The sequence below is a fragment of the Alligator sinensis genome, unplaced genomic scaffold (assembly GCF_000455745.1).
Source record: "Alligator sinensis unplaced genomic scaffold, ASM45574v1 scaffold705_1, whole genome shotgun sequence".
NCBI lineage: Eukaryota > Metazoa > Chordata > Crocodylia > Alligatoridae > Alligator > Alligator sinensis.
Window position 1 is genome coordinate 771604 of NW_005842663.1, and position 23388 is coordinate 794991.

A 23388-nucleotide genomic window follows, 5' to 3' on the forward strand; every position below is an offset into this window, starting at 1 on the left:
GTCCATTCAACCTAGCCCATGCCCCTTGTCGCCCCCCTCCCACTTGCCCCCCCTGCGCCTGCCTCTTTGCTTCCTTCCCACCCCACAAGACTTGTCTGCCTTGCTCTTACCTTTGCAGCTGGCCTGGCACTCTCTCTAATGCAGACATGGAGCACCCAGCCAGCCCAGGCAGTAGCGGCAGCTCTGGCTCCAGCCTCAAGCCCCACTTGGGATCAGGGTGAACTGAAGCTGCTCCCCCCACCACTCCATGCACACACTTCCCCCACCCCCCTTTCCCTGTATGCCCCTTTCCTATGCTTCCTTTTCCCTGTGTACTTTCCTCACACTCCATGCAGCCCTTTCTCCATGCTCTACACATCCCTTTCCAACACCCTTTTCATCATGCTTCCCCTGCACTGCACACCTTCCCCATGCTCTGCCAGAACCATGCACCTTTTCCCCCATGCTCTCTCCTGCACTGCCTATCCCCTTCCCTGCACGCCCCTTGCTCTGCAGTCCCCTTCCCCTGTGCCCTTTTCCCCACTTTTTTGGTAGTGGCTCTGAAATGGAATGTAATGAAGTTCAGAAGGTTTGCAGAATACTGAAGGAAGTATCCCTTTGCAGTATTGAAGGATGTACCCTTTCTCCCACCACTTTCCTGTGTTCCTCTCTATACCACACACCTCTTCCCCTGTGCTCCCCCTATACTGCATGGCCCCTTTCCCCACATTTCCCCTGCATTCTCCCCACTCTCCACCTGCCACATGAGCTACCTTGGCCCCATCCTGAGCTACAGGAGCTGCTTGCCTGGCTCATACTCAAATCTAAGATGAGCCCCCCCCCGCCCCCCCCATGCTAAATGGGGGGGTGTGTGGAAATCATCAGATTCAATTAAATATGGCACTTGGCTCCTTTTTTTTAGATTTAGCCATAAATGCATAACTTTGCACTACCAATTTTACCAAGTTTCTGTTACATAAATCAATAGCATCCTCCAGTTCTTCTTGTAGATTCTGGTCCTCCTCTGTATTAGAGATCTATCAGCAAGGTTCATTAGCATACTCCTTTTGTGGCAAGGGTTAGGGTTATATTCTAATTATATTCAGTTATAGTCTGTGTTACCTGTGGACAAGCTGGAAATTATTCAAATGTAACATAGTGCTACAATTTCAAACACTGATTTTGTTACATTTGTATCATTCCCAATGTCTGCATGTAACAATTAGAATGTAATAGCTGCTGCCCTTCTGAGTTCCTCTTGAAAGGACTCCAAATATGTGCATCCATACCCAGCTGTAAGTATAGGTGAGTATGAAGTCTAAGAGCTAGAATGAGAGAATAAGCTTTTTACTTTCTACCCTGTTCAGGAGTGATGTAAGGAACTTGAGAGCAGCTGTGCCAAATGCAAGAAGTTTTAATGGTGATCTCTCATTGGTTTGCTGCTTTCTGTAACAGTTTGGGATGAAGGCTTTTCCTTTGGGTCTGAATGGGAAGTAAAGTCAGGGCAAAAAGAAGGCCTCTCTGTCACTGGTCTAACAACCTACATCTGAAGTTTGGTAAGAGACCATTCCACAATGGCTTGGTTGCAGGCATTCAAAGCAGCTAGCACAAAAGAGCTAACCAGAGCAAGCCCCATAGGCAAATGGGAGCTTATAGTTCGGTTCCTGCAACTGAAAGGCACATCTAGTCCCACCAAGCTTATGCTGAAGCAAAGCCTTAAAATTTGCTGCCCCTTCTACTCTACCCAACCTCCAAGAAGCTCATGGCTCGGGCTCGGCACTGGTGCTGTTACTGCTTTGAGGAGCTTCTGTTTCTGACCCAAGTTCTAACTCTGCCACTAACACTCTGATCATGGGCAAATCCCCTGACAATTCTGTGTCTCCGTGACAGTGTGGCTGACACAGGGGTCCTGGTGGTGGCCACAACAGCAATGAGTCTTGTCAGCCCTCTCCACCCTCCTGTGCCAGATCCTGCCTGCTGGGCCACTGAGGTGGTTCCTGCCTCAGTCCAGTGCTGGTCCAGCAAGGCTGCAGCCCCATGCCCTGCTATGGATGCACAGATCTTGGAGGGCAGGGGGGCACATACCCCATCCCATTTCCCATGATGCATCACCTCTGGGAACCAACCCCTTCCCAGGAGTGTGCACAGCAGCACCCCCCCCCCCCCCCCCCCACCCCCCCCCACCATGCATTCCCACCCTGGCGCCGGGCACTGTGCACCACCCCAACCGGGCAGCACCTCCAGTCCCAGCCCCAGCCACCAACTCTACCCCACTCCCTCCCTCACTGTGTGGGCCTGGCACAAGTCACCGCCTCCTCAATCTGCCTCACCCACACCCCAAGCATCATGTATGCTCCCCTCCCACACAGACTTACCTGCAGGCAGCTGGGGGAGCTGCTCTCCACCATGTTGCCTGGCTGTATTGCTGGCCATGTGCATAGAACTCTATCAGCCTGCAAAGGGAAACCCACGGTTTCCCGTGCTTTTCTCCTTTAAAGGAGAAAATCCACATTTTTCCACAGCAAACAGAAAACCTGGATCCCTGGAGATCAATACCTCTACTGCCCTTGCTAGCAGAGAGGCTCCTTCACAGAGATCAAGCAAGGCAGAGGATGATTTTGGCTACAAGGATCCCAAGAACCAGAGCCCCAGCTACAAAAGTTCCCTCTCAGAAAAGTAGAATAAGGTATTTATTGAAATAACGATAACTCTCCTCTGAAGAGTGCTATGTTTACGCTACATCACAGCTGTTAAATATGAGTGGTCTAAATTGGTTCCTTCTCCATTCCTCTCCATCCAGATGCAACCCTAAGCTCCACCAGACATTTGTAGACTCGCTTTTGTACAGAGTTGATTTCTAGAGCAACTGCTATCTCCCCCTATAGAGTCCACTCTCTGAAATCACTTAGCCATTGATGATCTTCTCACTAATATATCCAGGCATGGTATAGATTAAAAGGACCAGGAAGATGGTCAGAATGGCAATAATAAATAAAGCAATGATGTACTTCTTGTACCGCTTCCAGATGAAAAAGACAAAGGTCTTCATGGGATTCACAAACCAATTGAAAGATGTTTTTGGGCGGCTGAAATAGAAAGAAAAAGGAACTCAGGACAAATGCAGAGGCAACAACATCTTCATCCCTGTACACCTGATAGCCCCAGAAATCTATAGTATATAGCAGCTGCTGCTTCTCGTCATTTGAAAATAGCTAGGTGCCTAGTCCGTTCAGATTAGCCAAAACCCCATAATTGTCAATATGTAGTAAGTGCCTGTGTCCCCCTGCCCTCCTTCAGAAAAGGACCCCACCTTTTGTAGCAGCTGTCTCCTAAGCAAACATATCCTTCACTGGGGAAAGGGTAGGGAATTTTCACCTTCCTCCTTTTGATTGCACATAGCTACAGGACAAGTGAAAAATCTGGCAGGACATACTGTAGTTCATGACTCCTTCAAACAGCTGAGCCACTAAGACAGCTAACTATGGCCTGATCTGCTCTCCATCTTAAATCTGCATAGTTTGAACTAGATTTTATTGAAATCAGTAGAAACCCTAGCTTGGGTGCTATTACAACTTCCTATTAGATTTATAATGGCATAACTGTCTCGGTAAATATATCAGAGTAGTTACATCCTGGTAACTTCACTCACAACTTCACCTGGGACAGTTCCATTCCAGAGATTATGCCCTCTGTTTTAATAACTGGACCCTACAAGTCCTCTCTATTGTGCCCCCACCTATAAGAGAAGGGCTGAGCCAGGTAACTTTAGACCAGTCAGTCTTACTTCTGTTCCTGGGAAAATGCTAGAGAAAATAATCAAAGAACACATTTGTGCAGGCCCAGCAGGGGAAACGATGCTGAGGGGAAACCGGCACAGGTTTGTCACAGGTAGATCCTGCCTGACAAACCTTGTAGCCTTGTATGACCAGGTCACACACTGCCTGGACGCGGGAGCCAAGGCTGATGTCATCTTCTTGGACTTTAGGAAGGCCTTCGACACGGTTTCGCACCCTATCCTCATTGGGAAGCTAGCAGACTGTGGAGTGGACACCTACATGGTCAGGTGGGTAGCCAACTGGCTAGGGACTGCACCCACAGAGTGGTGCAGTGGTGGTGGATGTTTCCTTCTCAGCCTGGAGGGAGGTGGGCAGCGGGGTTCCGCAGGGTTCAGTCCTCGGACCGATATTATTTAATATCTTCATCAGGGATTTGGACGAGGGCGTGGAGAACAGCCTCTCCAAGTTCACTGATGATACCAAGTTATGGAGCAAAGTTAGTACACCGGAGGGCAGGGAGCAGATTCAAGCTGACCTGCACAGGTTGGATCAATGCGCAGAGAGAAATAGGATGTGATTTAATAAAGATAAATGTAAGGTACTCCACCTGGGAAGGAGGAACCCCCAGCACACCTATAGCAGCTCGGAGACAGAGAGGGATCTTGGAGCCCAGTGTAACAAAGCCATCAACAAGGCCAATCGCACCTTGTTATGCATTAGCAGGTGCATGACTAATAGATCAAAGGAGGTGATGCTCCCCCTCTATGCAGCACTGGTCAGGTCACAGTTGGAGTACTGTGCCCAGTTTTGGGCACCACACTTCAAGAGGGACGCGGGGAATCTCGAGAGGGTCCAGAGGAGGGCCTTCGTGATAAACCCTACGGAGGGAGGTTGAGAGAGCTGAATCTCTTCAGCCTTCACAAGAGATGGCTGAGGGAAGATCTTGTGGCCGCCTATAAATTTATTAGGGGAGGTCAATGGGGAATAGGAGAAGCGCCATTTACTAAGGCGCCCCAGGGAGTGACTAGGAATAACTGGTGTAAACTAGTTGAGAGTGAATTTAAGTTAGATATTAGGAAGACATTTTTCACAGTAAGGGTGGCCAGGATCTGGAATGGGCTTCCAAGAGAGGTGGTGCTATCACCTAGCTTGGAGGTCTTCAAGAGGAGGCTAGATAGTCACCTGGCTGGGGTCATCTGACCTCAGTCCTCTTTCCTGCCAGGAAGAGGGGGTCGGACACGATGATCCATTGTGGTCCCTTCCTACTCTACAATCTATGAATCTATGAATCTATGAAAATGGGTAGAAACTTTATACAAAAGCTTTGTGTTATTTTATTTTATTATTTTAATTTTGGCCAGCAGTTATAAACATTTTAAATGTCCTTTTTCCAATTTCGGATTTTTCATAACACTTAAGATATTAAAAATTAGTCCAAATGCAGTCTGAAAATTTTGATCATTTTCATGTCATTCATTTTCTCATCAGAAACTATGAAATAACCTGATACATCTTGCTGTTAAGGAACTTTTCCTTCTGCTAAATTTCCCCTTTTAATTTAAATTTCCCTTTACTTTCAGTTACATATGCATTAAAGTGCATAGGCAAATTTATTATAGTAAACATATCCACAGATCAAAAATTATTTGACAAGGAGGTACCCTCTTTAGGTCTTGATATTTCAAACATATGGGTGTGTTTATTACTTGATCCTTAACCACAGTGACCTGGAAGACAATAAAAAAAATATCAGGGGACTATAATGACTGATTTCTGGAGATAGCAGGCTCTACTCAACTAGGAGTCAATGTCTACTTCTGGCTTTCTTTTTGACTTCAGGAAAGGTCCTCAAATGTCTGCTCCTCTATTTCCGCTTCCACGCATTGGCTCTTTAATTTATGGTACTTGCAGGTGATCTGAGCCAAAATCTCTTCTCTTCTACACATTTACACAGTGGGTGCTTCTACACAAGATGCTTTAAGGTGCATTAGCCAAAATGTAAGATGCATTAAGTCACACATCTACACATATGCACCCTTAATGTACTTTAAAAATAGCAAATAGGGCTATTTGCACCTAAATTTGATACCTGCAGGTGCTAGTTAAAACTAGTTAAAACACATTAACAAATGTGTAGATGCATTAAAGCAAATTAACTAACTTTAGTCCCAAGTCAGTCCACACACACAGTGTTAAAGCATTTTAAGGCCTGCACATGTGGATACCTGCCTAAACCTGCTTGATGCACAGTAAACTAATGTGCATTAAATGTAAGCGTGCTTAAATGCATGTGTGGACACACCCCACAGTACATAGCAAAATGGTATTGAAATCTCCATGAAATTCCTATAGACCCTGGAAGACATTCAGTTAAACATGCTATGGGAGCTGATGCATAATCCCAACAATCACTCTTTCTGCCTTGCTGTACATTCATGGCAGGAGTCATGATTGAGGGTTCAGGGATAAGATCCCCATCATGCCATATTACTGGTACAGGGAGACTCCAGGATCATACTCTGGAATTCCCCTGAACTGGATTTTAGAAAGCCCATCAGCTGATCCCTGCTTCCAGCCTTGGGGGTATATCTGAGTCAAGGGAACCAATGCACCCCCAGCTGACTGCCATTCTCATCCTCTAGGCAACAGCAGAGCTCTTGACTCTAGCGCTCCCAGCCTTGGGGAGACATCAATCAGCTCTTGTTCCCAGGTTCTGGGGCATAGTAGACTCAAAATCTCTGCTGTACCTTGGAGGCCTAGAGTACAAAATGTTTTCTGCTCCTAGCTGTGGAGGTGCATCACAGCCCTTGATTCTGAAGTGCCCTGGGGGCTGGAACCATCAGTCAGCTGATAGGTTCCCATCACTCACTGGGTGATGTCTTCGGGAACCTTTCAGTATGAAAAACTCATGCTGGCCCTCACTCAGGTAAGCTTCAATACTGCAGCACTTCTGTTGTCCTTATAGAACACCCAATAGGTGGGGTGATTGCTGCACCTCTGCACAGCTACATGAGCATTTGTTCCTGCCTCTCTCCCCTCTCTCAGGGAAAGCTCTCACCTGGCTCCTGTGCTTTATCTTGTAGTTCAGTGCTGGAAGCCTATCAGGATGCTTCTCTTCCATCCCCTCCTCCTCCCAAGGTCTCAGATGTTCCCATTAAAGCTGCACTTAGGCTGATTAAGACTTTCAACCCCCATAGTGGGACACTTTTCATTTATAGCACTCCCACTTACTCATCCTTTGGGACAGGGCATAACTTTTTCCCTGTCACAGGTAAGGATTTAGTCTAGATTGCCTAATCAGGAGGAGAAAGTACATGAGGCACTCTTCAAACAGGTGCCAAATCTATCCAAAAGCTATGGGATAGTACTGATTGAGAGACTTCAATTTTCCAGACATCTGCTAGAAGAGCAATGCAGCCAAACATAAAATGTCAAGCTGATTTCTAACTTGTGGAGAGGACAACTTTCTCTTCCAGAAAGTGGAGGATGCAACTAGAGTATCATCTGTCTTGGATTTTGTCTTAACCAACAGGAAAGAATTGGTAGAGGATATGCAGGTGTGGGTAACTTGGGAGGGAGTGATCATGATATGCTAGAATTCCAGATCCTGAGACAGGGAAAGAATAAAGTCAGCAAAATTAGAATGCTAGATTTCAAAAAAGGTGGATTTAATCTGACTCAAGGAGCTAAAAGCCATTGTGTCATGGGAGGATAAATGAAGGATAAAGGTGCCCAGGTGGACTAGGCACTTCTAAGGGGCACAGTAGTGGAAGAAACTGTCCCAACATGATGAAAGCATAAAAAGAATGGCAAGAAACCAATGTGGCTTCACAAGGAGCTTCTAAAATTCCTCAAATGCAAGAAGAAAGCATGCAGACAATGGAAGAACGTGCAGGTCACCAAGGATGCATACCAGGAAATAGCAAGAACGTGGAGGGACAAAACCAGGAAGGCAAAGATAAAGAATGAGCTTCATGTGGAAAAGTGAAGGACAGTAAGAAGTCTTGTGACTATGTTGGCCAGAAAAGAAGGACCAAGGAGGCTGTGGGTCCTCTGTTTATAAGCAGGGGGAATTACTAATTGAAGACAGACAGAAGGCTGAACTACTTAATAGCTACTTTGCCTCAGTCTTCACAAAAACATTAAGATGAAGTAAGACACCTAATAAGGATTATCTAGATAAGGAAGGGGACAAGCTGAGAGAGGAGATAATAAAACAGATGGTCCAAGGGCTTTTGTTAGGTCTGAATTAATTAAAGTCAGCAGGACCAGATGAACTTCATCCCAGGGTCCTAAAGGAACTGTCAAAGGAGATCTCAGAACCCTTAAAATGATCTTTGTGAAGTCATGGGAGATGGGCCAGGTACCAGAGGACAGGAAAAGGGCCAATATAGTGCCCCTCTTTAAAAAAGTAAAGAAGGATGACCCAGGGAACTACAGACTGGTTAGCCTCACCTCAATACCTAGAAAGTTACTAGAGCATATCCTAAGGAAGGTCATTTTCATAGATTTCATAGACATTAGGGCTGGAAGGGACCCTGAAGAATCATCAAGTCCAGCCCCCTGCCCCAGGGTCAGGAAGTCAGCAGGGGTCATAGGATCCCAGTAAGATAGACATCCAAATTTCTCTTGAAGGTGTTCAAAGTAGGTGCTTGAACCACCTCCGGTGGCAGTCTATTCCAGACCTTGGGGGCTCAGACAGTAAAGAAATTCTTCCTTATGTCCAACCTGAATTGGTCGCGTTGGAGTTTGTGACCATTTGATCTTGTCATCCCTTGGGGTGCTCTGGTGAACAGATGTTACCCCAGATCCTGGTGAGCACTCCTGATAAACTTATAGGTGGACACCAGGTCACCCATGAGCCTGTGCTTTTCCAGGCTAAAGAGTCCCATAGCTCTCAGCCTCTCATCATAACATTTTCCTGACCTCTGATCATGCACATGGCTCTCCTCTGGACTTTCTCAAGCTTCTCCACATCCTTTTTGAATCGTGGAGCTCAAAACTGGATGCAGTACTCCAGCTGTGGCCTCACCAAGGCCAAGTACATGGGAGAATGATGTCCTGGGATTTGCTTGAGAAGCATCTATGGATGCAAGCCAGCATTTTGCTTGCTTTACTAGCTGCAGCATCACATTGAGGGCTCATGTTCATCTTGTGTTCAGCCATGACCCACAAGTCCTTTTTGTTCGTAGTGCTAGCTAGCATTTCACTGCTGAGCCTATAAGCATGCTGCGGGTTTTTCTTCCCAAGGTGGAGAACCTTGCATTTTTCAATGTTAAGCACCATCAGGTTCTCATCCACCCATTTTCTGAGGCTGTCAAGGTCATCCTGAATTGTCCTCATGTCCTTAGGTGTGGGCGCTTTACCTCAGAGTTTGGTGTCATTGGCCAAACTTGGCCAGTCCGCTTCTGATACCAATGTCCACATCATTAAAGAAGATGTTGAATAGTGTTGGCCCAAGGACAGAGCCTTGAGGGACCCCACTGGTCATAGGGCACCACAACGATTGACTTCCATCAACCACCACCCTCTGGGTCCAACCACGGAGCCAATTCCCCAGCCAGCAGATCGTGATGAAGCCAAGGCCGCAGTTGGCCAGTTTTGCTAAGATGTGATCATGGGATATCAGATCAAAGGCTTTTTTAAAGTCAAGATATATAACATCAATCTCTTCTCCCTTGTCCAGGTGATAGGTCACCTGGTCATAAAAGGAAATAAGATTGGTCAAGCAAGACCTACCTACAACAAACCCAGGATGGCTATCCCTCAAGATGTTGCCATTGGCCAGTCTGTTAAGAATGGCCTCTTTGATTATCTTTTCTAAGACCTTCCACAGGATAGAGGTCAGGGTGGAAGCAGAGTTCATTCTAATCATACCTACAAGGTTAACTGTGTGTGAAGCATCACTATCACTTTCTCCGCTAACAATGATTGCATCTAAAAACTCATAGGAAAAAAGTCAGGAAAAAATATGGAAGCCCTGTGTTGATAAAGGGTTTACACAAGTGCAAATCCTTTGATTTACTATGAGAGTTCTACAAAGCAGCCCACTGTCTTCTAGATCCAATTTTTCTATAAAAATATTATTTCTGAATAACAATTGCAATTTGCTATAAAATGTCCCAGTGCATTTTCTAATAACACTGTACAGTTTTTATTGTTCCCTATATAAAAATGGTGTTGAATATTATGGGTAAGAAGAAATATTAGTATCCATTATGAACTGATACTAAGGTCCATGTAAGAAGTACTGTGCTTAAAAAAAAAAAAAAATCCATCCTCAGTGATATATGAATAAATGTTCTGTTCTCACACCCATGGGAAATAGCCTCTCTTATTAAGGAGTGAACATTGTAATATTAAAAGGATAAAGCATGATGTAGTGACCCTTTTATATGACCAGTAGGAACAATAATAGGATTGCATTTAAAGGAGAATTTATTGGGCAAACTACTAGGTAAAATTATATCAATGTAATGTGTCTTTTTGGTTTATTTTCTTTTTTGTATTTTTGTAAATTCTGGAGCTTATTGCACGGGTGATCTGGCAATGCAGGTCTCTCTATTGACTCTCTTTGAGTCGCAAGGAGGCCTGGTACATCTCCTATTGTCTTTTATTTGGAGGTCAATGGTTACTTTTTCTAATCATGCTTCTGCTCTATGAGGAAGCCTCTACCACTGTCTTATCCACTCTCCAGTGGGAAGGATACTCCTCTCCTGTTAATACTCTTTTCCCCATGTGTTGGGTTCCACTGGTTGCTCTTGTGTTCATATCCCCTTGCCCCCCAAAACAGCCACATAACATCTCTCCCATGCCAGGAACTATGGAAAGGCCTTCGACACTGTCTCTTACCCCATTCTCATCAAAAAACTTGGGGACTGTGGCATCAACACTGACACAGTCAAATGGGTTGCTAACTGGCTGGAAGGCCGCACCCAGAGACTGATGGTGGATGGGTCATTTTTGACGTGGAGGGAGGTGGCAGTGGGGTCCCCCAGGGCTCGGTCCTCGGACCGGCAACATCTTCATCAGTGACTTGGACGAGGGGGTAAAAAGCACCCTGTTAAAATTTGCTGATGACACTAAGATGTAGGGGGATGTGGGCACGCTAGAAGGGAGGAATAGGCTGCAATTGGACCTAGACAGGGGTGGGCAGATGAGGAACAGGATGGTTTTCAACATTGTCAAGTGCAAGGTGCTGCACCTGGGAAGGAAGAACCGCAGCATACCTACAGGCTGGGGAACTCCCTTCTTGTCAGTGCAGAGGCAGAAAAGGATCTTGGAATCATTATTGATGCCAAAATGAACATGGGCCAACAGTGTGGGGATGCGGTCAGGAAGGCCAGCCACACCTTGTCATGCATCCACAGATGTATCTTGAGCAGGTCCAAGAAGGGGATCCTCTCCTTCTATGCGGCACTGGTAAGGCCGCAGTTGGAGTACTGCGTCCAGTTCTGGGCGCCGCACTTCAGGAGAGATATGGACAGCATTGAGAGGGTCTAGAGGAGGGCCACCCGCATGATCAGGGGGCAGCAGGGCAGGCCCTACGAGGAGAGGCTAAGGGACCTGAGCCTGTTCAGCCTCCACAAGAGAAGGTTATGGGGGGATCTAGTGGCCTGTTACCAACTAGTCAGAGGGGACCAGCAGGCATTGGGGGAGTCCCTGTTCCCCTGAGCACTACCAGGAGTGACTAGAAATAATGGTCACAAGCTGGCAGAGGGTAGATTCAGACTAGACATCAGGAGGTGCTACTTCACTCTCAGGGCGGCTAGGATCTGGAACCAACTTCCAAGCGAAGTGGTGCTGGCTCCTACCCTGGGGATCTTTAAGAGGAGGTTAGACGTACACCTTGCTGGGGTCGTTTGACCCCAGTACTTTTTCCTACCATGGCAGGGGGTCAGACTTGATGATCTGCTCAGGTCCCTTCCGACCCTACCAACTATGAAACTATGAAAGAGCTATTCCACCCATATATTCCCTTTTTGAAACCTTAAGAGAAACTTTGTGAACCAAAATAATAGAACAGATTCTCTGGGGAAAAAAAAACATCTCTCCTATTGCCCCATTCCAGAGACCTTGTCTTTTGTTGATGCACTTCAACCATTAGGACATTGAGACCAGCAAACTACTGAGGGCACCTTACTACCACCACCAGACCAACCAGGACCCTATTTTCTTAAAATCTAATTTTGTTCTCTTTGTGCATTTTGAACACCACACCAACACTCTCTCTTCCACCTTTTCAGCTGATCTTGAGACTGTCCGCACTGCAAGGTAACACTAGCACAATGAGATGGACAATTCAGCTAGGTCGTCTTGCCCTAAAATGACTAGAATGAGACTCTAACTGCCCATTCTCTCCTTAACCACTTTTATTTAATTAGTTTTCATTAAATCTCTCTTGAATAACCATTCGATTTCAGGTTCAAAATGCTTTTTCCCCCACTTCTTTTTCTCTTGCACAATCTAATCATTAAGGCTGCTGACAGACATGAAAAAAACCCCCATGCTTTACTGGAAGAAGCAGAGCGCTAGTTCAACTCAGCTCTGAAGTGTCTGTATAAATCGGGTGCTTCAGAGGGGCTCTCTGGTGCTTTTATCCAAAGCTGATTCAATTATGTTTTGTTTCTTAAGCTATGAATAGCTCTTGATACTCCCTTTGTAAGTGCCAAAAAAGCCCCACTAAACCTCCCAATCTATACAGATGTTGGGTGAGCTGGGCCCAACTAACATGCTGCCTCTTCTGCGTATGTGCTGGGCTCAGCACAGGAGTGCACTGAGTTTAAAGTAAAGTGTCTTTTTTGTTTTTTTTCACATCTGAAAGCAGCCTAAATGGCCAATTTTGGCATGAACATTCTAGGGTGCTTGTACAGAACTAAGCAGGCTTAAGTGTCAGTACTTGAAACCTCAAACCTTATTCACTGTTGTAGAGACAGGGTCAGGTTACCATTTCTGACCCCCTGGGCCCACTTTGTCTCCTGAAGTTAAATATAACACCAGAGCCTCAGCCTCACATGTTCTCCAACAGCTCATTATCTCTTGATTCTGATCTTGGGCCTCAAAACAGACATTCAATTTCTCTTGGGAGAGTTGCTGCCTCCCAGGAAAAACCATCAGTGTACAGATTTCCTGGCTTCTTCCAGAGTAAAAAACACTGCTTCAAAAGAAAAATAACCCGGGAACAACTAGGTTAAATCACATCCAGGAGTTTTTCTTGGGACAGTGAATGTCTATACATACCATGGCTTCTCTCAAAAGAGATCATAGTCCTCCAGCACCCCACCACACTCCCCCCCATCCCCCCAGGGAAACAGTGTGTCACTGGACTCTGCTGCTCCATGCCACCTTCACAATCTCTGTACTGTGTTGCAGGCAAACACAGGTTGACCATAGGCAGTCTAACTCAGCCAATCAGAGATGCCCTACATACTTCTGACATCTGTTGCAGAATATGCTAAGGGAGCCTGCAGAATATGCTGAGATGTGTGCACTGGGCATGCCCCCTACCCCTAGCTACACAGTGTCAGCACTGCAAGCTCTCCACTCTTCAGGGCCTCAGCACGTAAATGTCTTTACATGGGATACTGGTTAAGTTTTTCTTCCAAGAGAACAAGCCTGGGAGAATTGTCGCAGATTATTTGAATGTGTGTATGCAGCCTTGATTTCACAGTAATGCAAAACCTGCACCCTTCTCTAAGTGCTTGTGAATAGTGAGACCCATAGTGAGAGCAGCATTGGCATCATACACCAGCTGAACCATTCCAGTGCCTTTTCTAGATTGAAATCTAGTGATACTCACTTAGGCTTTTCCAGGGGTTCAGGCTCTTTTCGTCCCAAACCAACAGGGCTCTTATCAGCCTCCTCCACCATCAGCAGCTGAAACTCAGCTTCCACCTTACCCTGCAAAGAAACACATTTAAGGCAAACATGTTGCGTTGCTTCAGAACCCACACTGGTGTTTTATAGACAAGCTCAGCAGACTGCATAGTCTACCAGGACTTTGCAAGATGTCTTGTAAGTACGCAGAGCAATTATTGCCATCTCCAATTACCAACCACCGAAGACAGACTTCTCTGGCTCCATTTTTTCTACTGAGTTGCATCCCTAGCTAAAAAAGATACTCCCTCTTGAACAGTTATGAAGCCAATATACCCAATCAAAATCTACTAGCCAAGTGCCAGCTTGGAGAGAACATGGCCTTCCACGTTTGCAAACACAGCTCAGCACTCGTTCTTAAGTCAGCTGGGGCCCCCACTAATGCCTCTTCCAATGGAGCTGTGAGCTCTGGCACACTACTGGCATCTGCAACTGATATTCCTTTCTTTTTGTAGACAGGAGATGACCTTCACACAGGTCTGTCTGCAGTGTGTCAGGTTGAAGCCCCCTGCCTGTCTCTTCCAGTCTCTTGCTGAACTTCTGACCAGATTGCTTCCTACATCTGCTGATCTTCACATTCCCAGTCCACGGTCCTACAAAGTCCCTGGGCCCTGGTCACATGAACTTTAGCATTAGCTAAGATAGCCTTCTAGCATAGGGTTTGTCAACTGGGGGTACACGTACCCCTGGAAGTACTTGGGAAGGCCCTGGGGGTATGTGGTGGCAGCACGGAGAAGCAGGGGTGCTTGGGAAGTGGTGACACGGGTGGTGGAACTGCCGCCACCATCCATCACTCCACTTTGCCACTGCACGCTGCTTCTCCACACTTAAGTACCCCCTATTCTCCGTGCTGGCAGCTTCATGTTCAGTCAGCTGGCCGGGGGAGGGGTTGCGGGGGTGTTGCTGACAGTGGCCTGGGGCCACCGCTGCCATCCTATCACTCCATGCCGCTGCTGGGCGCTGTTTTCCTGCACCCAAATATCCCTGCTTCTCTGTGCCACCAGCTTCAAATGAGGCTGGCTGTCAGCACCTCTTCCTCCCGGCATGCGGCAGCGGTGCTGAGTGTATAGATCAGGGGTGGACAATTATTTCGGGCAGAGGGCTGCTTACCCAGTTTTGGCAAACTGTCGAGGGCTGCATGGGTAGCCCCACCCCTTGACAGGTGCCCTGCCCCCTGATCACCATCTTGGAACCAATGTCCCAATGGCTTGGGACCAATGTCCCAGGGCCAGCACTGGTGGGGCCCAAAGCAGGGCGCAGGCTGGCAGGGGTCTGTGGAGCCAGGCTGGGCTGCACCAGCAAGGAGACGGGGGAGCTGGCCCGGGTCCATAGAGCCCCTGCCAGCTGGGACCCTGTGCTCCTGCCACCCTGCTCTGGGCCCCGCCAGCACTGGCCCCGGGATACTGGTGCGGACCCTGTGCTCCCGCTGACTCCCAGTGCCCCCCCAGCCCCATGGTACAGGCAGGGGGTAGCGCGCAGCCCCGACCCCGTGCTCGCCGGCAGGGAAGAAGCTGGTGCTGAGAGCGGGGAAAAGCGAACCCTCACCCACCCCATGGCTGGCACTCCCTTCTACAGGCGCTCACAGCTCACATGGGGCTGTCTGGAGTAGACACAGGCTGCAAGCAGCTACAGCACAGGGCGCTGGCCACAGGGCAAGCGAGGGGCTGCTTTTCCCCGTGCTCAGCACCAGCTTGTAACCTGGCCCCGCTGTCAGCCTGGGCTCTGCGCCAGCTCCTGGCTTGCCCATCAGGGCTGTGCGTGGCGGCTGCAGCTGCAGCCCCCCACTTGCCGCCAGGCAGTGTTGGCTGCTGCTGGCCTCCTGGAGATTGTGCGCTGGGCAGCCCACAGGTGGCAATGGCAAACACTGCTTGGTGCAGCAAGCAGGGGGGCCGCAGCTGCTGTCATCACACGCAGCCCCAACGGGCGAGCCCAGAGCCGGCATGGGGCCTAGGCTGGCAGTGGGGCCAGGATACAAGCTGGTGCTGAGTGTGGTGGTGGGGGGGAAAAGAAGTGGGGGAAACGGTCCTTGCCTGCCCCGTAACCAGTGCCCCACGCTGTAGCCGCTCGCAGCCTGCCTTGGGCTACCTGTGCCTGCTCCAGACAGCACCGTGCAGGCTGCGAGTGGTTGCAGCAGGGAGCACTGGCAGCGGGGCGGGGGAAAGACCGCTTTCCTCTGCGACGGGAAGGAGCAGGGAAGGAGCCCGGGGAAAAGCTGAGTGCGGGGGCAGCGGGGAAGCAGCCTCTCCCCTGCAGCCAGCATTCCCTACTGCAGCCACTCACAGCCCGTGCAGGGCTGTCTGGAGCAGGCTTGGGCAGCCCCAGGCGGGCTGCGAGCAGCTGCAGCACGGGGCAACAATCACAGGATGGGGGAGGGGGCGCTTTCCCCCCTCCTGCATTCCGCTTATCCCCTGGCCACTTTTCCCCAGATAAATATTAATTTTCTAAATTTTTAGGGAGCCCACGGGCCGCATAGAATGGCCACGCAGGCCATATTTTGCCCACCCCTAGTATAGACGGTGGCAGGGGCAGCCACTGTGTGCGAGCTCTCCATGCCACCACTGGGGGGGGAAGTGGTGCTGATGGCCAGCTGGATGTGAAGCTGGCAGCGTGGAAAAGTGGAGATACCCAGGTACAGGAAAGCAGAGCTTGGTGGCAACATGGAGTGTATAGATTGCGGTGGTGGCCTCGTGTGAACTCCCCACACCGCTGGCTTTGCATCTGGCCATCTGTCAGCATCCCCCCTTCCCTACCCAGCCAGCTGTCAGCACCCCCCAGCTCCCACCAGAAGGGGTACCCTGCTTAAAAAAGGTTGAAAACCCCTTTTCTAGCAGTTTCAGAGCAGGAAAGTCAACTGAGGAACCCTTATTCCAAGCACTATAACAAGCACATATTCTTGCATAATTTCACTAGGTAATGCCCACTCTCTCCCCAGAAAGCTGCTGAGCAGTGGGTGCTGCCTGGGGTCTGTGCTCAATGTGCTCTCATTTGATCCCAGTAGCTTTCCCATATTTCCAGTATGTTCTCCCACTTACATGTTTGATCCCTCTCTCTCTTTTGGCCCCTTTCCCATTGTTGGATAAGGCTTTTGGAGGATTCATCCATGTTATAGGGTCAAATAGAATGAATCTATTTAGTAAACTCCAGGACATTCAAAATATTCATTGAATTATGGTGAAACTTCAGATCCTGGCTTCACATCCTTTACCAAATATTATAACCCTTGACAGGCTGCATGCCCATTTAAACTCCAGGAGTCAATTCTCTGCCTTCAGGTGGTGAGATTGCCAACCTTGGGGCTAAATCTCACTGCTGTGGCTGGTTGAATACATGCCTGTTGTGGGGTACTTTATATGCCTAGGGACACTGTCCCTACTCCTTCTCCTATGTTTGGCTCACAGAGGAACCAGGGCCAACTTCTCTCCAGACCAGAGCAGAAGAGGATTCTGGAGCCAGTACATGCAGGAGACTGCCTGAGCCAGGGGAATAGGAGAGGGGAAAAATGAAATTTCTTACCAGTAATGAATCAAGATTGATCATACACAAACACACACATGCATTCTCACCTGCAGGTCTGCTCAACCCCTGAGTTTTTGACCAAAGAATTATTTTGCCTGTAGTACCTGTGGAGGGTGCTCTAGCTCTGCCTCCCTCTCCTCACTGAATAATTAAGAGTGGTACACGCATTTCACTCCTCAGTTTCCTCTCAAATGCCCAGAGTTGGGGGAGATTTTTGTTGAAAATGGTTGCTTGTATTTGTATTGAATTTAAGCTGGAACTGGAGGACTGTGTTGTAGCTATGGAGGGTGGCATGGAGGCCACAGGGGTGCCTGAGAAGCACCCTGCATAGAGCCCTGTAGGACCATAAGGACTTGCATAGAGCCCTATAGGATCATTAGCAACATCAAAGGAATGGCAGGAAAACTATTTGGTTATTTGGGTGGTTGATTGAGCAGGCAGGCAGGAACTGAAATCTAGGAGACAATAGATTGCCTTAGTGCCTCTGAGGAGCCTGCTACGGTGTGTAGTAGGCTAATATCTTCTTAACACTGAGTCCAGAGGTGATACTGCTTGAGAAACATGAGCTTTTAAGAAGACCTGCTGATCCAGGTGGAATTCACAGAACATTGGCAAGAACCATAAGACCACTCTATTCTAGAGATATGTGGAGGATGTACCAGGAGGACTTTACTCTCAGGAGCATGTCTCATTGTGGTACAGAAATGCCACCGTCTTAATTAGGTGGAACAGGGAGGCTATTGCCATTTGTTTGAAAGGGAGACCCATAAGGGCTATAGGAACCATAATTAAGTCTCATTGTAGGGCAGGAAATATTTTGGCTATGCCCTTGAGAAACCCAAGCGTCTAGATAAAAAAATACAGCTAAGTCATCCAGTGCCATATGGTGGGTTGTGCTGGCTGTCAGATACTTTGATTGCACTCAGAAATAAGCCCATATTCTTTTAGAAAATTGGCTAAAATACTGGAATGGGAGAATTGTTTAGAGTAATAGGTTTTCTTATTAGTTATTTGAAGCACAAGTCATTTTGCCTGCTAAATGCACCTGGTAGATTTCTTCCTATTGTGGATAAGGATGTGCCTCCTGGATCAGTACATCCTGGCTCTACCTCTGAGAGCCATCCAGCGTTCAGACTGGGAGATGAAGAGGGTGCAGATCTGGGTGAAACATCAAAATAAGCCTGTCTGGAACCAGACAGACAAGGCCCTGGGACTCAATGCAGACATCAACAGGAGGTAGTACCAGAAATGTCTGTTAGCAAATGGGCTGAGTGGATCTTTTGTAAGGTCTGTTACTTTCCTGTTCAGGAACACTCCTCCTTACCGTCAAAATGTACTTGTTCCCACTAGGGTCTGTAAACTCAGTGTCTTCTGGCTTGACCGACTTGTTCCACTTTTTTTTCTTCTTCTTCTTCTCTTTGGCCTCTCTCTCCTCCCTCTCTTCATCCTCTTGATCTTTCAGTTTAATAAAAGGCCACCAGCCTCTCATCCGCTTATTTCGAAAGATGGAGAAGCGGGGAGTGGCTTTTTCCTTGGCCATCTTAATAGTGCATTGCTCCGAGGTCTTGGCTGCCCGCACCATATCATTCAATTTCAACTCAATTGACCCTGAAAATACAGGAAAGGAAGAGTGGGCCTCAAAGGTTATTGTTCATGGAAATTCATTTTGGATGTGGGGCCAGCCTTGACCCTTGCTTAGCTTACCCCCCATCTCAGTCCAGACAGTCATAGTACTGCTCCTGCACAACCCTGAGTAGTTTCTACTCAGAGTTTTAAAACAAATTGGCAAAAGGTCCTCAACACCATTTTCCTTATTTATAGAGAGAGAAGCTAAGTCTCAGGAAGGAAAAAGGATTTGGTCATGGCTACAAAGCACGTCAGTGTCAAGACAGGGCACCAAAACCCAACCAAGTGTACACATCCCTTGGGCCCTAAGTTATGTCTGCCATGCTAGCACTTGAACACCATCAGTATTACAGGCTCCTGTCCTTTGTTGGAAGGCTTCCCCTAGCAATCAAACCCAGGGTATCCTATTTATACAGCAGTGTTTCAGGAGCAGCAGAGGGCTCAGCATCTGCAGCAGATAGAGCAAAGGCAGCAGGAAGGAGCTGAGGAGACCATGACTGTCACTATTCACAGTAACAACCTGAAAGGAAACTGCTTACTTACCCTCTGTTAAGTATGGAATAAATATGCTTAACAAGTTGGGAGAGCAGTGAAGAAAACAATGGCTAGTTTTAAGGAAGGGATTTAATTCAAATGACACAGGAAGCCTGAAGCCCAACCAGGTCCAGGGGGTCTGTGGGCAACAACTCTAAGTGGGACAAAGGAGCCTATAAATACAAGCACAGCCAAGTGAGCTTTTTGCACCTCAGTCTCTCTCCACTGGGCCTGATCTGCATTGCGAAGTTTTGTCAACTTCATTGTGGATATCAAAAAACAGCCTCTGGCTGACAGAGCTGTGCTAGCAAAAAACTGAGTGCAGATGCAATTGAACAGCTATACGGGCTTTGTCCATTACAGCATATTACACTCAGTGACCAGATTTGACTGGAACTGCTTAAACCTAATCCTTGATGTGATAAGCTATGGAACTTTGGGTGGTACAAGGTGAGCCTCTACTAATTGATGGCTGGTACAGCTCTACCAGTCAAGTCTTCTAGTGTAGACAGGCCCTAAAAGAGACCTTCTTTTAAGCTCCAGAGAAGTGGGAACAACCTGGACACATGGATACCGTCATCTCAGTAGGATACTGTACCTAGAAAATCGTTAGCTGAAATCCTGTCATAGTCCCAAACCTGAAGGACAAGGACAGCTGGCTCCCTGAACTCTGATTCCTCCAAGGAGAAGATGGAGTCCTTTTTCTTGTAGGTGATCTCCTTCTCAGTTGGGAGGTAGTCAAAGCGGAAGACAAACCTCCAGTTGAAGTTACCTTCCCCAGTCAGAGAGTTAAAGTGAACATCTGTTTCCTGTTTGTTGTGGTCCAGCCCTTTGATCCAGCTATAGAAGAAGCTCAGTTAACACTGACCAATGCTTTAAAGCAGCTCCAAGTGCAAGCATCACTAAGTAGCAGGGATACAGGAAGGAGAAAGCCTTGCCATGTAGGAGCACTGCCCAGTTAGTTATTACCCAATAGTGTTCCACATTATTAGACTACTTTTTAGTAGCCTTGGTCCAAGGGGCTTATGGTTATACTCAACAAACTAAATGCTCTACCGACTCACCGGGTAATTGGGAGTACATCAACGTGGAAAGTCTATTATGGGCCACAGCCATAGGCAGTGCAGGATTCTAAAGGGGCTTCTCCCTATCTGGCAATTTTCATAAATGCAAATCCTATTCCAAAATCAAATTAGGAATAAAAAATTAGGCATTTGAATAGTAAGATTTGGACCCACAGTTAATTTCTGATACATAAAATGTCAGCAGAATTGCACCCTTTAGAATCCTGGTCCAAACCATTCAGAAATCAGCATAATATCATAAGAGGCAATGTCATGGCCAAATTCCCACAGTATAAGGACTGCTATGCTCAGCAGCACAGCAGCACAAGACTGGGCTGGATGCTAGTACAAAGTCCTCTTGAGGACTACAGCCAGTGAGCTACATGCACCATATAGGGAATGTCCATCCTGGGAGAAAGGAACAGAAACTGGATAAGGTGAGGCAGTAGGGAGCTGCTCAGAAATGAGACTGGGGGAAAACTAACTAGGACAGACGACTCATCTGATGAGAAACATCTTACCTTTTCACATAGATGTCACTGGAGGTCTCTCCTGTTATTGGATTGACATCATCAAGAACTACATCATCTGTATTCCAAATGATAACACGTAGCTCATAACTATGAGGAGAAGGAAAAGCCCAGGGTCAGGTTAGAAAAGCATAATCTCATTTAGAGTTTGCAAGAACTAAGTAAAACCACTCCCGTGGAATGGCACCAGCACCCACACTTAATCTGCTCAGTACAGTGGGAGTCTTAGTGTGTTTTCCCCTTGTGATGCAGGCCAGGGCCTGGTGCAGGAGCCCAGGACACCATGCATAAAATGTATCCTACAAGACCATGACCCAATTCTGCATATTCCAGAAGCATAAATCAGTGTCTGAACTAAATCAAATCCTCACTGTATTGACAACCTGCCCAAAACTAGTTAATGGGCAAAGATAAACAACTGTAGTACCTTAGGTTCTGGGATTCAAGGTTGGGTCCCAGTTTTTGAGGAGCTTAATCTGAGCTGTGGAGTGAGAGATGCATGGATGCAGCCCTGACTGATGTCATGCACTTTGGCTCTTGGCCCAGAGTGCACACAGAACAAAAAAGCCAATTCTCCTCAACCATGTCCATGTAAAGAAAGCAGAAGCAGCACCCTCTGACACTAAGCCATGTGGATGCAGGCAGTAGCATAACTAGATGGAGCAAGTGCGATCTGAAACCTGGGCACCAACTATGAGGGAGCACCAGAACTGCCTGACAGGAGACGCCACAGCAGGGGCAGCCCTGCACTGCCCCTGCCTGGCCATAGGAGTCAGGCCACACCAAGCAGTATATCTGGAGGGTGGGGGGGAAGAGGAGTAAGAAGAATGGTGTTTCCCCCACAGTGGAGTCTTTGCCAAAGCAGGTAGAGCTATGTGCCCAAATGGTAAGTACTGGTGGGGAAGAAGTGAATGGGACACAAAGGTCAGCTCCCAGGGAGCATGGCTATTGGGCTACTGCTGCCAGAGTAGAGCTGATGTTGCTACAGCAGCAGCAACAGCCCAGGAAGGTAAGCCTTCCTTTCCACTCATCCACGTCCCATTCATCCCTCCCCTCCCTCCTGGTCTACAGTGATCAGCATACTCTCAATGCGCCCACCACTTCCACCACCACCATACCCCAGTGCCCCTACCATTACAGAAGTGAAGCAGATATGTAGGTCAGCTAGCAATCTGCAAGACTAGCAGTGGCTGGTTAGCCTGCCCATTTCATTCAATTCACACTTCTCTGTGGATGCTGACCGAACTAGTTTCCTGCAAAACTGTCCTCCTGCTGCAGTTATAAATAGTGAACCTGTAGACACCTCTGACCACCATCTCCTGCCCCATCCCCTGAGGTCTTTACCTGTCTATTTGTAACATTCAAATACCATGGGCCCTAAGGCCCACCTAGCTAACTAGTAGCCCCTACTATATGGGGGTTAATGGGGGAATGCTACAACAAAATACTTGGGACAACAAAGGCAAAAAACAGGACAGGAATGAGGTGAGGGTCAAAGGGTCAAAACATGAAAATGAGTGCACCTGAGGGGGACACCAAGCAGAGCCCCCCGGGCCACACCCACTGGTCCTCAAAGGCATCCAAGGAGCTGGTGGACGCCACCCACTGGTGCTCTGCCCAGAAATGTGCACGGACAAGTGAGAGGAAAGCAGCCCCGCAGTCTCCGGGCACCTTCCTGACCAGAGCCTCCTTCCTGGTCAAGCACAGGGCCCACTTGGCCAGGACCAGGAAGAGGTTGACCAGGAGGTCCCAGGACTTGGTGGGGCCGGACTGGGGTGACCAAAAACAAAAAGGTGGAGATGAAATTCAACCAGAACCTCAGAAGGAGGTTCTGGAGGTGGAGATGGAGGGGCTGCAGCCTGGCACACTCAAGGGTCATGTGTGCCAGGGTCTCCCTCTGCCCGCAGAAGGGGCAGAAGACTGGGGTCTTTACCTGAGTGGCAATCGTGGCTTGATGTTGACAGGGGGAGGTGCTGGGACATCATTTGGAAACATGTCAATCCACATGTGGAGTGAACCCTGAGGAAAGGAGAAAACTGAGCTGTTTCAAAGGATTCTCCAAAATCTATATTAATAAAGTACATTATGTATTAACTCCCATGAACAATGGAGTTAATCCAATAAATGTCTTTTTCAGATGACACCAACTCAAATGCCCAGCTTCAAAGCAGAGTCCTATTCAGGAAACTTCCACCTGCTAGAGGATTGCTAATACTTTATAATTTCAGTTTCATGAAACTAACCTGCATTTTAACTAGAGCTGGGGATTTATTTTTAGCAAATAATTTATTTGCCAAAAATGTAGGTTTTCCTTGAACTTAAACTGGAATAAGTTCAAAGAAAGGCCACTAAGATCAAGACCTTTTCTTGTGAAAGAAAATTTAAAGACGCTCATCTGGTTTAGTTTAGCAAAACTGGGATTGAGAGGTGATGTAATCACTGTTTCTAAGTATATATGTAGGGTGAAAATTAGAGAAAGGAAAGAGT

General features: G+C 47.6%; 1 protein-coding gene across 1 annotated transcript in view; it reads right to left on the reverse strand.

Moving 5' to 3' along the window:
* Nucleotides 1–2168: 2168 nt before the first annotated feature.
* LOC102384377 (fer-1-like protein 4) overlaps nucleotides 2169–23388 on the reverse strand; it is a 118200-nt gene continuing 96980 nt past the window's right edge. The window contains exons 36-41 of the mRNA XM_025215733.1: nucleotides 22835–22920; nucleotides 20893–20991; nucleotides 19906–20147; nucleotides 18472–18755; nucleotides 13555–13655; nucleotides 2169–3065 (exon numbers count right to left, since the gene is read on the reverse strand). Of these exons, the coding sequence (XP_025071518.1) occupies nucleotides 2885–3065; nucleotides 13555–13655; nucleotides 18472–18755; nucleotides 19906–20147; nucleotides 20893–20991; nucleotides 22835–22920 (993 nt within the window). The 3' untranslated portion in view covers nucleotides 2169–2884. The remainder of the gene's footprint in view (nucleotides 3066–13554; nucleotides 13656–18471; nucleotides 18756–19905; nucleotides 20148–20892; nucleotides 20992–22834; nucleotides 22921–23388) is intronic.